Below are 17,238 nucleotides of genomic sequence, written 5' to 3'. Positions count from 1 at the left end.
AGGGAGGATGCTACTGAGCAGTAGCTTTGTTTTGGAACTTTGGTTGCGTGAGAAGTGACATTAGTGTGTGAGTACGTGTGAGAGAGAGACGGGGCAGACAGAGAGAGATGCAACACAGTAGTGCTAGGAACAATACCAAGGAAAATCAAAATTCTATCTGGTTAGAGTTGAACCTCGGACATTTTGAAGAAATCCACAAGGACAGAGAGAGAGGCAGTAGAGAGAGAGCTGTAAGCTGTAAGGACTAGAGATAGAGATACCCAGGGATACAGACAGAAACAGGAGGAGGATGATTATCCAATCTATGAAGGAATTCAAATAATTAAAAAGAAAAAGCTGGATCATAGCTGGAATCCAAAACCCTAATTATATCCATGAGATGAGAAGGAGTTTGATGCATGCAGTAAAACAAGGAGAATTTTAAAGATAACACGGATTACAACTGAGATGAGAACTTGACATAAGGTAGACTTGAGAAGAGTGAAAATGAAAAGCCGGAGAGAGCTGAGGACGGAACAATCATAAGGTTGTGGGTGGGAGAGATAACATAACCAGATTTCTAAAGAGTCAGTGCAAGTGAGTGATAACACTTAATTCTTGATCCATTTACCAGTGGCAAGGGAACACCTGCCAGAGTGACTAACTGGACAGCCCCCTATGGCAAAATCTCTTGTACCATGAATGGCCCTTGCCAGGCTAAAACTAGCTTCTTAGCTTTTTTCAGATACTTCGCTTGATAGAGTAGCACGAGTGTTCCTTGCGTTAGTTTCGGCTTTCTGAGATGGCGATCATGCCATGCTTTGCGATGAAGTTGCTTGGCATGGAGAGCATGTGAAGCTAACATCCTGCTTTCTTCTAACATTGAGAGACGAGAGAGGTTTGCGGAAGCAATCCCTGCTGTGACGCGAACACTTCCCACTCTTGCTGAACCTGAGTTGAACTCATATGGTACAATTGCTTCTAGACCGAAAGCTAGCTGGAATGGGGTGTAGTTAGTGATTGCCTCGAAGGAGGTGCGATAAGCCCAAACTGTTCCGAGGATAGCCTAAGCCCAAGAAGTTGGATGCAGGTGACAAGCTTTCCTAAGAAGCGCGATTAGCACTTTGTTAGTGCTCTCAGCTTGCCCATTTGCTCTAGGATAGTAAGAGCAAGATTTGCGATGAAAAATCTTGTAGTTCGTGAGGAGTGTGGAGATCAGGTCGTTGACGAAATGACTACCTCGATCACTGGTGATTTCCAAAGGGTACCCAAACCTGCAAAAAATACTTTCATACAAAAATTTTGCGACAGTGGCGGCTGTACAGTCGATGGTAGCCACCACTTCGGCCCACTTTGTTGCACAATCCGTTGCTACCAAGAGATACTTACGATTGCCGGGTTGAGGAGGTGGAGTAACTGGACCAACAAAGTCCAAGCCCCATCGCTCAAAGGGCAACCACGCCATAGATACTTGCAGAGGGCGATTGGATTGCTTGCTAGGCTTGGGCGCACATCGCTGACAGACATCACAAATCTTGACATGAGCAATAGCATCTCTAAATATATAGGGCCGCCATAAGCCGATCTCTAAGATTTTTTGTGCCGTGATGTGACCAGGGTAGCGGCCACCTGTAGAACCACTGTGTGCATCCTCAAGAATGTGGTCTACTTCATGAGGCCAGTAGTAGAGAGCAGATGTAACACATCTCCAAACCATTCTGTGGTCGTGTCGATCTTCTTTTTTCCGAGAAAAAGATCCTTCTATTAGTTAATGAAAACTGCCCATAGGGCTACATCCACCTCTGCAAGAGAGGGCTACAACAAGCATGATGGGGAGACTCTCCCAATGAAAAAACAGCATATATACAATGGGGCTAAATCAAGAGATGGGAGGAGGGAAGAGCCACACAGGTGGACAATAGTGCCATCTGAGCACCCCCTGGACCATGGTGTAGAAAGGACCAGGGCGCCAGAGTCGAAGGAAAGCCTCGCGGCGCTCCCGCATGCGGTCGGAGCTTCCCTGTAGTCCCTCAAGCTGTCCTCTGAGAGTATGGATCAGCTCTAGCCAAAAGTCACGAACAGTCTCTGCTGGTGGCACAGGGCGAGCCTCAAAGATGTGGAAACAACGGGCCTGCCAGATGAACCAGAGAGCTAGGCCGCTGATGAGCTCCCAGCACTCCTCTCTCTCACTGCACCACTCCTGTGGAGTAAGGTCTGTAGCAGGCTGGAGTGTAGGTCGCCCCCCCTGTATCACTATCATCCTGCTGGTGGAAGATAGCTCAAACTGTAGTGTCGGGCCCGTGAGGGTGGACCAAGCCGCTGCCCCCCAAGTGTATTGTCGAGCCTTGGAGAGGGCAGTCATCAGCCGAAGAACTCGTAGCCACACTTGCTGGGCCGAGGGACAGTCCCAAAGACAATGTCGCTGACTCTCCACCAACTGGTCACAGGCTGTACATGCGGCCGAGAGACCACTATGCGCAAGCCAGCTCCCTACTGCTGTGGCTCTGTGTGCAACCAACCACTGGAACAAAGTGACGCGCCTCGGCTGTCTGGAGTCCCACAGCCTTTGCCAAAAAGCTGCCAGGAACTCAACTGTGAGACCCTCCTCCTGCCAATGCCGTGCTGCAGCGGGGGGGGCCTCTCTCTGCGCTGCAAGTATGTGACGTCCAAGCCGAACAGTGTACTGAAAGAACGGGACTCCTGGGCGGTCTGCAGAAGAGAAGGGGTCCCTCCATAGCCACTCACCAGGATCCCACTGTACTCGTGCCAGTGGACAGCACTCCCAAGCCCATAGCCTCCAGTGTCCTGTCTCGAGAGCTGCTGGGTCAGGGTCTATGACGCAAGTCCTCCCACAGATGCCCACAACTCGGATCCTCTGGAAACAGCACTCTGCTACCTACGGGGCCTCTACTGTAACTCGCTGTAATCGTCCCCCACCCTGAAGCTCAAAGAACAGGGCTGGGACAGTCTCTGAACAAGCCCTGACTGAGATGAGAACCTCCAGTCGTGTGAATGCTCCCATCCATCGGGGTGCTACTGGCTCGAGAGGCGTGAGCCACTCAGCTGGAACTGACTCTGAGATGTCCTGACACATGCTCTGAACCCCTCTCATGCCCTGTAGCTGGACACCCTACACCTCCTCTGACAAACCTGTGAACTCTAGCCAGTCACCTAGAGAGCGCGCTGAACCTGCTGCCATGGGACCCCAAGAAACATGAGGCCTACTCCCAACCAAGTGGCCTCTCTGAGTGCTAACCATGGGGTTCCAGACGAGGGGTTGTCGTAGGCGCTCCTCCGTGCATGTCCGCTGTCTCTGCTCTAGGCCACACCGTAAGAGCTCCCAAGAGCGAAGCAAACTCACAGCGAATCGGTCCTCCAGTCTCCTACTCAAACCAACTCGGCGCAACTCTGTAAAGATCTATCTGGTCGAAGGTTGCCAAGGGCCTCTTGACTGAGGCACCCTGGCACGAAGCCTCTGCAGCAAGAACTCTTTCCAGGGCTCCTCGCCTGGAAGAAGTCCTCTGACGACGAACTTCCCAAGAAGGGCTCTGCTGTGCTGTGTTGTGCTGTGCTGTGCTGGATCAATGATCCCAAGCCCTCCCTGAGAACAAGGGAGTGTGATGACCGACCAAGCCACCTTGGCTCGGGCAACCTGAGTGTCGCGACCCAATCAAAGGAAGTTCCTGATCAGCCTCTCTACCTGGCTGATACAAGAACTCGAGAAGATCCAGCAAGAAGTGATGTACCACATAGTTGCCAACAACACTTGGTTGGCAACTACTACTCTACCAGCCAGCGAAAGTCGTGCTGAGCTCCAGTGTAACAGCTTTCTCCTGATGGACAGGAGAAGAGGAGCAATCTGCTGCTCGGGGGACAAATCCAAACCAACCTGACAACCCAAGTATCGAACTGCAGTCCCTGGAGGAATCCACCTGAAACCCTCTCCTGGCATCCACTCTGGCACAGGAGCACTGCCAATCGAGAAAGCCACTGTCTTTCTCCAGTTGATCAGTGCGCCCGATGCACAGCAGAAGGTCTCTAGAGCCTGTCCACACCTGTGTAAATTGGCCTCCTGGCCCTCTAAGTACAAGGCTAAGTCGTCGGCAAACTCAGCGTCCAGAAGCTCATCTCCCCGTATAGGGAGTGCTAAGCCCCTCAAACCAACCTGCTGTGACACCAAAAATTTGCTCATCGCCTCCGCATAGAACAGAAAGAGAAAGGGGGCAAGAGGACAACCCTGTCTGACATAGATGACTATTCAGAAAGTCATCATCAATCCCAGTATCGGGCTCACCTGTATGTATGCGAGAGAGATGGTCGGCCATGACATGCCGCTTGCCTGGACTAAGAACGACTTCGAAATCGAATTCCTGGAATATCAGTAGCCACCTCCAAACGACTCCTGCAACTTGGGGTTTATTTAGAAGATAGCGTAGTGCATGATGATCCGTGATGATAGTGAAGTGAACCCCTAACAAGTAATGACGAAACTTTTGTAAATAATACACCATAGTCAAACCTTCCCTTTCTGAGGTGCTGTAGTTGCGCTCTGCTTTGGTGAGGAGGCGACTTGCATAGTGAACAGGGCGATCAAGGTTGTACTCTTTACTAGGCTGAGTCAGCACATCACCCACAACCAGTTGACTGGCATCAGTATGCACATGAAAAGGGAGAGACCAATCTAGAGCCACTAGAATAGGTGCTTCAGTGAGGCGTTTTTTGAGGTATGCAAATGCTTCTGCCTCAGGTTTTGACCATTGGAAGGGTACAGTAGCACTAGTGAGTCGGGTCAATGGTCGAGCCACTTGTGCATACATTCGTATAAACTTGCGATGATAACCTGTGTGGTCACAAAGCTCAAAGCTCTGAACACCTTCGGGTTGATGGGAGGTGGTAACTTCAAGATGGCCACGATTTTCTTTAGGTCAGTCGCTAAACCTTTGGCAGACACCACATGGCGTAGAAGTGTGCCCTCAGTAACCAAAAAATGACATTTGTTACGATTGAGCTTTAGGTGTGCCTCTCTGTACCTGAGGAAGACAGCAGCGAGCTGAGCAAGGTGCTCCTCTAGATTTTCCACTCGCGTTGAGCATTGAGCACCTGAGAAGGTCGAAAAATCATCCATGAAGATGCAAGGATGATCCGTAAGTAAAGGGCAGAATATGAGATATACTGTTCGATTGAAGGAAGGTGGAGCGTTTTTCAACCCAAACGACATTCTAGTGTAGATAAAAATACTCCAGGGAGTCACGAAGGCCGTTTTAATTTGATCACCTGGATGGATGCCCAATTGATTGTATCCACTGAACCCATCCATGAACTGTACAATACATGCCCTGCTACATCTTCAAGCACACGCTCAGTAAAAGGTGTGGGAAAACCATCTGGGATAGTTACCTTGTTCAAAGCGCGGTAATCTACGCACACACGGATTTTATTGGACTGCTTCTTAGCCGCTATCACCATGGGTGATAACCACTCAGAGTGCTCCACAGGTACAATGATCCCTGCCTCTTGCATTTTTTCGAGCTCTGACTTGACAGCCTTTGCATACTTTGGGTTGAGCTTGTAAGCTCGGCCTCTGATAGGCTTAGCCCCTTCAGATAGTGTGGACACCCAATTCTGGTGGGATTCCTTCCGAATCCTTGTAGGACCAAGCAAAAACATCTTTAAAAGAGTGTATAAAAGAAACTACCTGATCAAGTAACGCAGGATGCTCCCATAACCAAGTTGCTAAGAGGATGTGCTGAGGGTTGTCAGGGTCCCCCAGGTTGACTTCTTTGACTGGGTCAGGAGGTGTAACTGGGGAGGGTGTTTCGGAAGATGAAAAGTGAGCTGCCTCTTGGAGCTTCGAGACATCATGAGCTGGTGTTTGATTGATTGGAAACTCTGCATACTCCTCTTGTAACCATCCTGGTGGAAGCTCCTCGAAGGGTAAGTCTTCGGACACAGACATAGCAGATTGCTTTTGACTGGGCGGGGCGTCAGACCCGGGAGATGTTAGAGGAAGAGGTGGAACATTAACGAGCTCATGTAGAGGAGATTTCTTTTCCCTTCGGTGATGTTTTATAGGTTCACCAAGGCCGACGGCTTCCATCAAAGGAACACTTGAATCATGGGCATCAGGGACTAACACACTTACTTCTTCGACTGGCACACTTTCTGCTATAGGGCTTGGGACACTTGTGTCCGCCTGAGGCGCTGGGAGAGAGAGTGTTACAGGCACAGGTGAGGCTTGAATAGAGACCCGTCAAGTGGGATTGGTTGCTCAGGGTCGGGGTTGGATTGTACTGACAAAGAGCTGTGATGAACCACTGGATCCATACCTCCTTTGAGTCGAATTGGCTGCATGGGGGAGCTAGGAATATGTATCCACATGGCGTCGTTTCCCCAGTCATGAAGTGCCTTAGTATGCCGCAACCAAGGTCTACCGATAAGCAAATAAAATCCTCCCTCCACCAGGGGAAGACTGACCACCCCAAAATCCAATCTAAATGTGAAGTCTTGTACCTTCAAAGGCACCTTATCTACTATGCCCACTGGATAGACTGTCCTCTGGTCCGCCAATGTAACAGTGAATGGAGCAGGGCGGGTAGGCTGCAGACCTAAAGCCAACATAGTATATTGATCACCATCCACTATGACTTCCAAGAAATGATGCCCAAGAATAGACACAGTGAGACGAGGACTTATGTAGTCGGTGAGGGGAGCAACTCGATAAGAAATCATGTAGGACTCTTAAGGGCTGCATAGGTAGGTGCCCGCCACTAGGCCTTGCACTAGGATACAGAGACTGGATGATGGAAAGGGTGTCACTTTGAATTTGCATCAAGTCGAAGCATGCCGCACAGTGACACTTGCTGAAAGGTGTTTTTCAAGATAGACTCTGTTGTAGGCTTCGCTCTTTTGATCAGATTTTGCTATGGTATCTTAAGTTTCTGCAAGTCCTCTATTGCTTCCATGAAAGCAGCATCAATATCTGATAGAAGAGAGGTAGGTTGGCTCTTTGCACTACCTGCTGGTTTGTCAGCTACTAGGGGAGTTTGACTCATTTGTGTGACTGGAGACGAAAAAACTGGACCGCCAGGGAGACTGAGACCGAGAGCAGCTCTCTGTGCCCGTGTGAGCACACCAGCCGGTTCTTCTACCTGCTTCAACCCATCTCGAGAGGCAACTACAAGAGTGGAAGGCGGGGCTTGTGGAATGGTGCTTACTGTGATGAGGTTAACCTTTGGGAATGTAAACTCCTGCTGTTCTGGCTTGTGCTTGCAGATGTGGATGCATGTTGTTTTGGGCAGTCCTTACTATAGTGATCCTTAGCTTCAAGGCAGTGTCGGCAAGGAGGGGACCCTTCTAGCAACGGACATTTGCTCTGATAATGTCCATACTCCCTACACCTGTAGCACAAAATTGGCCTATTGGAGGGGCGAGGTGGTCTCGGCCCTTGCTGCATGGAGCCGGATGCTGACGTGTAGAAGCTTTGAAGAACTAAGGAGTACTAGCATTATAAAAGCTAGGGGATGCAAAGTTGTTGTGCATACCTTGCATTGGAGGTGTTGTCAGCAGAGGTGGCATCGCATTTTGATGGCCATAGGGTGAAATTATGTTGGATGCAGGTGCTATCCCTTGTTGGAGAGAAGGACCTAGACTTTGTTGTATTTGCCGCAATCCCTTGATATAGTAGCAATCCTTGTCTTCATGCCCAGACTTTTCGCAAAAGTGGCAATAAGCCCGAAGGGGATGGTCCTGGAGAGCGACACAAGCTGCACCATACCATAGCCTTAGTCTCCTGCTGAGACCAAAGCTCTTCTAGCTCTCTCTTGATTTGATCCAAAGCCTCGATATGTGGTGGTTTCTCCTGTCTAAGAGAGATTGATTTCTCCTCTTGAAGAGCCCGTTGTAGTTTTAGGGCTTCAAGTTCCCTACGTAAAGAAATCAATGGATCAGCAGGACTTTCCGAAAACACAGAGGGGGTCTCTATGTGAGGGGAGTTGGTGAAGAGCTTCCTAGCCCCCTCTATCCTAGTAGCAGCTGCGACGAACTCCTCCAGAGTGGCGTCGGATCGGAGACTCTCTCGGAGTTTTTGCTGAGAAGTTTTGGGACAGTCTTGTGGCGGCTGTCCTGGAGAGCGACACGAGCTACACCATACCATAGCCTTAGTCTCCTGCTGAGACCGAAGCTCTTCTAGCTCTCTCTTGATTTGATCCAAAGCCTCAAGATGTGGTGGTTTCTTGTCTAAGAGAGATTGATTTCTCTTCTTGGAGAGCGCGTTGTAGTTTTAGGGCTTCAAGTTCTCTGCACAAAGAAGTCAATGGATTAGCAGGACTTTCCGAAAACGCAGAGGGAGGCTCTATGTGAGGGGAGTTGGTGAACAGCATCCTAGCCCCCTCTATCCTAGTAGCAGCTACGATGAACTCCTCCAGAGTGGCGTCGGATCGGAGACTCTCGGAGTTTTTGCTGAGAAGTTTTGGGAAGAGCCTTCTCCACGCACTTCTCAACCATAAATTCACCGGGTTGCTGGGGAAGCTTGGCAACCAGAGACTTGGTTTTAGTCATAAGTTCCGCAAAAGTCTCCTTTGGCTGGAGCACCATGTTGGCCAACTCATCCAAAACCTTTTCCTGGTAGTCACCTGACCTGAATGCTTCACAGGATTGTTGTCTTAAAGCTGCCCAAGTTGCAAAATGGTTCTCTGGAAACTGACTGTACCATTTGTCTGCTAAGCCATCCAAGGTAGATGGAAAGAGTACCAAATAAGCATCTTCTCTATTAAGACCACGACCCCTACAGAGAGATACAAACCTCCTTGAATGGTCGTCTGCATCTCCTGAAGAGAGTCACTTGAAGGTAGGAAACTTGATGTTTACCTTGGCCAAAACACTGGCCAACGCCTCCACGGCCTCTTTCTCAGGAGCCCGTTGCTCAATAGCCTGCTGTAATAAAATAGGAGAGAGCTTTACTGGGGAAGGTGACCCGGAAGATGTGGAACCGGATGCAGGAATGGGTGATGCCGTATGTGGAGGTATGGGTGATGAGGTTGATGGACTTCTACTACGTACCAATGGTCGTCTTCTGTTGTAGTACTTCAGAGGACTCAGTAGTGCGTTTTGACGCTCTAATGACCGCCTTGTATGTGTCATGCAGTGACCACAAATCCAACCAAGCTTTGTGCAAGAAGACCTTTAACTGCTTTAATTGGCTGAAGACAGGTCTAGACTCTACTAGACCAGGTAAGTGACTAGACCCCAGGCTGGACCAGGGATGAGGAGGGCTGGACCCGGGACGAGGAGGGACTAGACCAGGGACGAGGAAGGACTAGACCAGGGACGAGGAAGCCTAGACCAGGATGAGAGCTGGTTGGACCAGGGGAGAGAGGACCAGACCAGTTGGACCAGGGCGAGAGAGGACCAGACCAGCAGGCTACACAGTGCAAGGCAAAGTAGGCCAAGCTAGGTAAAAACCAACTAGCTTTACGATTTGTACCTCAATAGAGAGTGAGACTTCAGTTGAGATCCCATCGTGGTCGCCAAAATGAGAGCACCTGTAGCACGGATAGTGTGTCGTGCTCTCAGGTTCGTGTGAAGGCTTCCATCCACCGGGGTGCTACTGGCTCGAGAGGCTTGAGCCACTCAGCTGGAACTGACTCTGAGATGTCTTGACACATGCTCTGCACCCCTCTCATGCCCTGCAGCTGGAAACCCTCTACCTCCTCTGACAAACTTGTGAACTCTAGCCAGTCACCTAGAGAGCGTGCTGGACCTGCTGCCATGGGACCCCAGGAAACATGAGGTCGACTACCAACCAAGTGGCCTCTCTGAGTGCTAACCATGGGGTTCCAAACGAGGGGCTGCCGTAGGCGCTCCTCCGTGCACATCGGCTGTCGCTGCTCCAGGCCACGCCGTAGGAGCTCCCAAGAACGAAGCAAACTCACAGCGAAACGGTCCTCCAGTCTCCTGCTCAAACCAACTCGGCGCATCTCTGTAAAGATCCATCTGGTCGAAGGTTGCCAAGGGCCTCCTGACTGAGGCACCCTGGCACGAAGCCTCTCCAACAAGAACTCCTTCTATGGCTCCTCACCTGGAAGAAGTCCTCTGACTATGAACTTCCCTAGAAGGGCTCTGCTCTGCTGTGCTAGATCAATGATCCCAAGCCCTCTTGAGAACAAGGAAGCGTGATGATCGACCAAGCCACCTTGGCTCGGGCCATCCGAGTGTCACGTCCTGACCAAAGGAAGTTCCTGATCAGCCTCTCTACCTAGCTGATACAAGAACTCGAGAAGATCCAGCAGGAGGTGATGTACCACATAGTCGCCAATAGCACCTGGTTGGCAACTACTACTCTACCAGCCAACGACAGACGTGCTGAGCTCCAATGTAACAGCTTTCTCCTGATGGACAGGAGAAGAGGAGCAATCTGCTGCTCGGGAGACAAGTCCAAACCAACCTGACAACCCAAGTATCAAACTGAAGTCCCTGGGGCAATCCACCTGAAACCCTCTCCTGGCATCCAATCTGGCATAGGAGCACTACCAACCGAGAAAGCCACTGTCTTTCTCCATTTGATCAGTGCGCCCGATGCACAACAGAAGGTCTCCAAAGCCTGCTCACATCTATGAAGATTGGCCTCCTGGCCATCTAAGTACAAGGTTGAGTCATCGGCAAACTCAGCGTCCAGTAACTCCTCTCCCTGAATAGGGAGTGCTAAGCCCCGTAGACCAACCTGCTGTGACACCAAAAATCTGCTCATCGCCTCCGCATAGAACAGAAAGAGAAAGGGGGCAAGAGGGCAGCCCTGTCTGACCGAGCGTGTGAGCATGAAGCGTGCACCTCTCCCCCCTGCCAAAAGCACCTGACTGTGAGCCTGTCTGTACAAAGCTGACACCCCTCTGATCCAAGCATCTGAGAAGCCCATCCTGCGAAGAGTGCCCTCTAGAAAGTCCCAGTCAACTCAGTCGTAGGCCTTCTCAAAATCGAGAAGAAGAATCACAAGGTCCTCACCACGGAGCCGTGCCAGGGCAGAAGCCTCAGAGAAAGTAAAGATGTTGTCAAGGATACTGCGTTCCTTGACAAAACCTGTCTGAGTCCCATGTATAAGGCTCTCTAGAAGTGGCTGAATCCTCAAACTCAGAGCCTTGGCAAGAATTTTGTAGGCTGAGTTGAGGATGGTGATGTGGCGCCACTGACGAATCTCATCCAAGGAGCCACCCTCCTTGGGAGTGAGGTAGATCAGGCCCTCACTCATGCTGTCAGGCATCACTCCTGTGTGCAAAATGTACTGAAAAGCACTACAAAGATCTGGGCCAAGCAGGTCCCAGTACTCCAAGAAAAAGCTGGGAGTCAACCCATCCTCACCTAGACAGCTACCACGAGGAAGGGCCCTCAGAGCTGTGTGCAGCTCCTCAAGCTGAAGTGGCATCTCTAGCCTCTGGCGCATCTCCTCTGTCACAAGACATGGCATCTCTGCCCAAACCTGCTCCTTGCATGCATCCTGCCGCTCTGACTGAGGCTCAGCCGACAGTAACTCATGGTAGAAGTCAGTAGCGACTGCACGCATATCCTCGGGCTCACAAGCAACTGACCCATCGGGCCTCCTCAACTGATTGACCTTGGCATGCGAATGCCGAGGCCCCACTGTCTCAAAAAAAGCACCAGTCACTCTGTCACCCACCTGAGTCCACTGAGATGCCTGTCGGTGGAAGGCAAACTCATGACGCCTCTCCTCTGTGCTAGCAAGCTCCTGTCGAGCCTGCTGTAACTGCTCCTCCAACCATGGACTGTCTGGATGCTACTCCTGCATCCTCTGCAGTGAAGCAATGCCCCGTCTGAGATGCTGCTCCGCCTCTCTCGCTGCAGCCCGACGAGCCAGAGACTCCTGAAGGAAAAAGTGGCTAAGCTGAGCTAGGCCTGCGGCCACTCTGTCTGCAAGTGAATCCTGTCTGTCCATACCCTCTGTCCAGAGAGCCTCTACCCTCTTTCTGAGTGCTGAGTCCAACAAGACCCTCTCTGGGATGCGGAGCATCCGTGCTCCCACTCCTCTGCCTGTCTGCCACTGTGAGGATCACTGGTGCATGGTCCGAGAAGGAAGTCCTTGCCAGGATTTTCACTGAACCCCCCAAGTCACTGAAGTGGTCACTAGTGTAGAAGCCATCTATCCGCGATAGATTCACTGCTCCCACTCTGCGGTCCGATCTAGAGAAGGCAAGACTGTCTGGGGGCCTCACAAAACCTGAGTGCTGCCATGTATCCGAGACCCTCAAAGTCATACAAAACCTCTCCCAAGCAGCCAACTCGACTCCATGCACAGTAGCATGATTGCCACCAATCCTGTCAGAAGGGTCCTCCAACATGTTGAAGTCCCCTCCTATACACCAATGATCGGCCTGCGGCAAAGACTCAACAATCTGTGACCAAAACTCTGTACGAGCACTCGCCACATTGGGCGCATAGATGTTCAGGAAGCCCACAAGGCCACCCTGAACCTGCATAGTAATCCACTGAGCCCTGCCTGGCACAATAATCCCTCTACCTACAATGGCCTACTGCAATGAGTCCGCAATAGTCATACATACCCCTCCCTGGATGCCTCCAAGTCCAAAAGCAGCTGACCAAAAGGTATCATACCGTCCACGCAAAATCTGACCACAACGCCGAATGCGGCTCTCACACAGATGGTGCTCCTGAAGCATAAGGAGATCAATCTCTCCTCCCACAAAGCAACGCTGAAGCTCCTGACGCAATCGGCCCCGCTGTCGCTGGAACTGGGGCCCACCTAGTCCCTGTACGTTCCATGAGACGATCCTCATGGGGAGCGAGAGAGAACAGATGCTGCCGCAGCAGCAAGACGGGCTATCTTCGAGGCAGGCTTGGATGGGGAGTAATCCGCATCTGAGCGGCCTCTAGATAGGCGTGACTGCAGTGAGCGCCTAGCCTAAGCCCAAGTAGAGCGAGCCGTACGCAGCGCAACCTCCTCTGTCCAGGAGTCCTCATGAATATATACATAGCAAGGCAAACACTGCGTATCAGCAAAGAAGTACACCACAATGTGCCTACATCCTGCGGAGTCTGGGGGTGCCACCGCAAACTTGGCCAATGTCTGCAGCATATCTGTAACTCCAAGTTCTCCCATGTGGTGAGAGAACTCTAAAACCTGTGTATGCAACCATCCACTGAGTCAAGGGACCACTCTGTCTGGGTCCTACCACAGAGGGGGAAGGAGAAACCAACTGCTGAGTCCAGGGCCTCTGTCCCCCTAGCGGCGAGGAACAAAACATGGACCCTGAAACAGGCTGCCTCATGGTCTGCTGCGGAGTCACCGAGAAAACAAGTGAACCCGTAGTCGAAGAAGTCCCAGCGGCGTCTGATGTCAATGCTCGTCAGCCCACGAGGGATGGCTGCAAGGGAGGATGTCTGAATCTGCAGAGGGGGCCGCAAGAAGGGCTGACCCTCTCGCGCTAGGCGACTCCTGGCAAAAGCGCTGCCAAGAGATATCCTAGCCGCCGGAGAGGGACCAGTTGCCTGAGCCGACTGAGGAACTGGAGCAGGAGGAGGAGAGGGAGTTGGGGCGAGAGGAGGAGAAGAGGGGCGGGATTGGGCGTCAGAGGTAGAGGGGCAGGGTGGAGAAGCGACGGGAGCAGAAGGCGCGGAGGATGCGGGAGGGAACTCTGGGGGGGGGGGGTGCGGCTGTCGAGGGAGAAGCGGAGGTGAGGCTGGCGTAGGGATCTCCTCCTGCTCAAGAGGAGCAAAACGGTTCCCCGTGGGAACCCACTGCTGCTGAGTCGGCACCTGAGAGCCACTCTGAGTGCCAAGCTGTCGCTGTGGCCCCTGGCGTCGGCGGCCACAGGCCTGCTGCCACCCCTCCTCCGCTGGAGCCCCAGGCTCGGAGGGTGGCTCTGCATCTGTACGCTATGCCGCTGGCTATGGCTGCGGGCCAGCCCTGGCAGGCTGGGGCTGAGACTGTGGTGCAGGTCGCGGCCTCCTCCGTGGACAGGCCTTCGCTAGATGGCCCATCTGGCGGCAGATGAAGCACTGGTTCGGGAGGCCCGAGTACTCCACACTCTTCCGAAACCAACCCCCACTCACCCGAGGTAGTAGGATAACCTTCTGGAGTGTGTGGGTATCTCTAACCAAAACTCGAACTGAGGGAGTGCCAGCCGCCTTGGCAGCTACTGATGCTGCCGTGCGAGGTGTCTCCAGGACAGTCCCAATGGTGGAACCGATCTTGGAAAGAAGTGGTAGGTACTCCCTCCGTAAACCCGGAAAGCAGACTGAGATGGGGATGTCTGCCTCCTCTACTAGAACATCCGAAGCTGGGTCAAAACCATGTCGCCACTGTCGAAAGTGGGCACGTGAGGCTCGGATGGCCAGTGGACTCATAGCTATGACCTTGGACGCCATCTCGGAGGACTCAAACTCGATCTGATAGTAGCCCCGTCCGAGAATCTCGACATCCAAAATCTTTCCCACCTCTGCGAGAAGGCGGGCCTGGAGAAGGTCTCGCAGCTCTCCTCTGCTAGGTCGGGTGCCAAGAATCTTGCAGATGACCGAAGTCGCCTGCAATCGCTCTACCTCGGCAGCAAGGCTCGCTTGCTCTGTAGGTGAGAGAGCAAGTCGAATGGTGGGCTCAGCGGGGTCGGGCGAGGGGGCTTCTGGCGAGTCCCTCTGTGGCGAAGCTGGAGCCTCCATCTGTGTCTACTGCTGTGTCGTAAGAAGATGACACTGGGAGGATGTTGCAATCCGGCGCAGAAAGCCCCAAGAATGAAACTGAATGGGCCGAGTTGCAGGGTTGTCGGGGTGGAAACCAGGTGGGCGAGCAGACGGGGGGGGGGGGGGGGGGGGGGGGGGGGACAACGGGCTGAGGCAAATGGGAGCGCTGGCGGCAGCAGGAGGGGGTGACAGGGGCGGCAGAGCGGCAGGGCAGCGTGCGGGCGGGTAGGCAGCGGGCAGCAAAGGCGGGCAGGCAGGCAGCGCGGGGGCAGGCTGCGCTGTTAGGCAGGTAGGCAGCGAGGCAGCAAGGGCAGCAGGGAGGGAGCAACGGGCAGCGCTGGGGGGGGGGGGGGGGGGGGGGGGGGGGGGGGGGGGGGGGGGGGGGGGGGGGGGGGGGGGGGGGGTGGGAAGCAGCAGCAGCGAGCCAGGCAACTCCCTTTTGCATTGATATTATCTATGGACTCCACATGTGTATACTTGAAGCAAATGTAATAGATAACAACTTAGCTCACAGAGACACAATAGCAGACCAGAACATATGACTCGACTATCTCAAAGAACCGATACAGACTCTGGCGTGGCAGCACACTCAGCTCCAGCCCAAGACTCACAGGTACAATGGGGGTGTCGAGGCTCAGATGTGCAAGGATGGTGAAGACGTGCTGTGTGTATAGACTCGCTACTATAGACGACGACGCTGGACCATATATAAAGAAGATAAAATCATGACCCAACAGCTACTCCTCATATGTACAACCATAAAGAGCCACCAACGGCTCATAAATGTCAGCCATCTAAATCTATCCCCAAACTGAGTGATGGTGACCTGGCCACGATGTCCACTAGCCCACTGTCCGTATCCCTGTTGCCACGTGTCATTGCCCAGCCCAGAGAGTCCGTCCAGTGTGAACCAGCCTAAACCAACTGTACTAACTTTGTGTCCTGTGAAAGTGACACTGTAGCTTGCTGCACCAGCCTCCCAGAACTTGTATCCTACAAAATAGTTGGTATATGATGAGTGTCGAGAGCCTGAGGCTCAGCTGCTGTAAAAAGAAGTAGCTCTCGGGATATGTACACATAAGCAAGCAAGGATGCTCTTCGAAGGCCTTGTGCAGAAGAAGCAGCCTGATTACCTTGCCGAGCTTGAGGCTGGCGTGGCAAAGACTCAAAGAGAGAGAACCACTTACCCTGATCACCGCCTCTGGTGCTTAGCATGAGTATGCAACATCCTTGTACGATGTACCAAATCAGCCTCTTATTCCATCCCCATCTTCAAGGTATCCAATTTGTAGCAATTTTGTCACTAAGCCCTCACTGAAATTGGGCACAAAAATGGAACATTATTACGAGTGATCATCACTCAACAAAAAACGCAAGTCAGTTTACCAATAGTTTCACTTGAAGCAGATAAAGATTCAATCTTTTCTTGGACATGACAAAGGCACTTATCAAGTTGCAGATATGATCAGTTTTCAGTTTGTCAAAATAGTCATGGTCAATAACAATGCCATGACATGGGACTTAATAGAAAGAGCTTTGGATGCAGAAGCACTACAATAGTACATTTCCTTCTCCCGGAGTTTCTACAACTACCCTGGGTTTCATTTTAAATGGGACGGAATGTCACGATTGTGACTATGTTACAGTATTACATATACTCCTAATTGCAGATATGCAAAGTGCCATGCCAAGGAGAACCCCTACGCTTGGATGGTTACGACTCTTCGCTCAAGAGACATGCCTCTTCAACAAAAGCCACACTCTTCATCCAATGGTTGCATCTCTTTGCCGAAAGGATGTGTCTTTACGTCTAAAGTCGCACCTCTTCACCATGAGACGTGTCTTTTCATCTGTCTCTTCGTCTCTTATATAAGGAGCCTATTGTACTTAGTTTTCAAGCATTCATTCAATCAATCAAACACACATTCAATCTCTTGAGTCTCAGTTTAATCTTAAGTATGAAGTTTTAAGTCTTAATTATAGTATTAGCACCACTAATCCTCACATTTGGCACAACAAAGAGCATTCCTTCGACAGAGAGTGAAGGCAAGGGATAGTCCAAAATGGAAGTGGGGAAAGAGAAAGAAAGTACAAGGAACAGAAGGAGATGAACGGGGCTGAGAGGCAGAGAAGAGTTTGAAAGCAGAAAAAACAGTTGAAGGAGTGTATTTTGTGAGATGGTTTACGTAATCAGGACTATATTGCCTTAGAAGTTCTATTGACAAAGAACGCTTGCAAAAAGGGAAACAACCATACAGACTGAGAAAGAGATTTGAGGTCAAGAAAAAGCATTAACTGTGAAAGGATACTTGAGTTTTCCATGAAATATCTAAATTTCTTATTTACGAGCTGAGGCTAGAGAAGGCCCTAAATTAAATATTAACAATCAAAAAATAAGGATTTGTTTATTTTTGTTCAGGTTTGAGAACAGATTTGTTAAATAGTCAAAATGTTGGATTGTCAAAAGATACGCTGGGACTGGTGGACTTCAATGACCCTAAAAGTTTGTAATGCAACCTTTGTAATACCTATCTTTATGCTGTTGAAAAATTTGCTCAC

The 17,238-nt window shown here is 51.3% G+C and overlaps 1 protein-coding gene across 9 annotated transcripts in view; it reads left to right on the top strand.

The window, feature by feature from the left end:
- The window catches only part of LOC147447853 (uncharacterized), a 160,868-nt gene that overhangs the window by 134,347 nt on the left and 9,283 nt on the right, over nt 1-17,238 (top strand). For all 9 annotated transcript variants that reach the window (XR_015189649.1, XM_086523681.1, XM_086523679.1 and 6 more), the window contains one exon: nt 17,099-17,182. Coding sequence is in view for 8 of the 9 variants with exons in the window: in XM_086523681.1 (XP_086379807.1) it covers nt 17,099-17,182 (84 nt within the window). In the remaining variant the exon portion in view is untranslated. The remainder of the gene's footprint in view (nt 1-17,098; nt 17,183-17,238) is intronic.

Source organism: Adiantum capillus-veneris, chromosome 11 (assembly GCF_014529385.1).
Source record: "Adiantum capillus-veneris isolate H3 chromosome 11, ASM1452938v2, whole genome shotgun sequence".
NCBI lineage: Eukaryota > Viridiplantae > Streptophyta > Polypodiopsida > Polypodiales > Pteridaceae > Adiantum > Adiantum capillus-veneris.
Note: the sequence above shows the minus strand (reverse complement) of the source record. Positions and strands in the feature narration are given on the sequence as shown.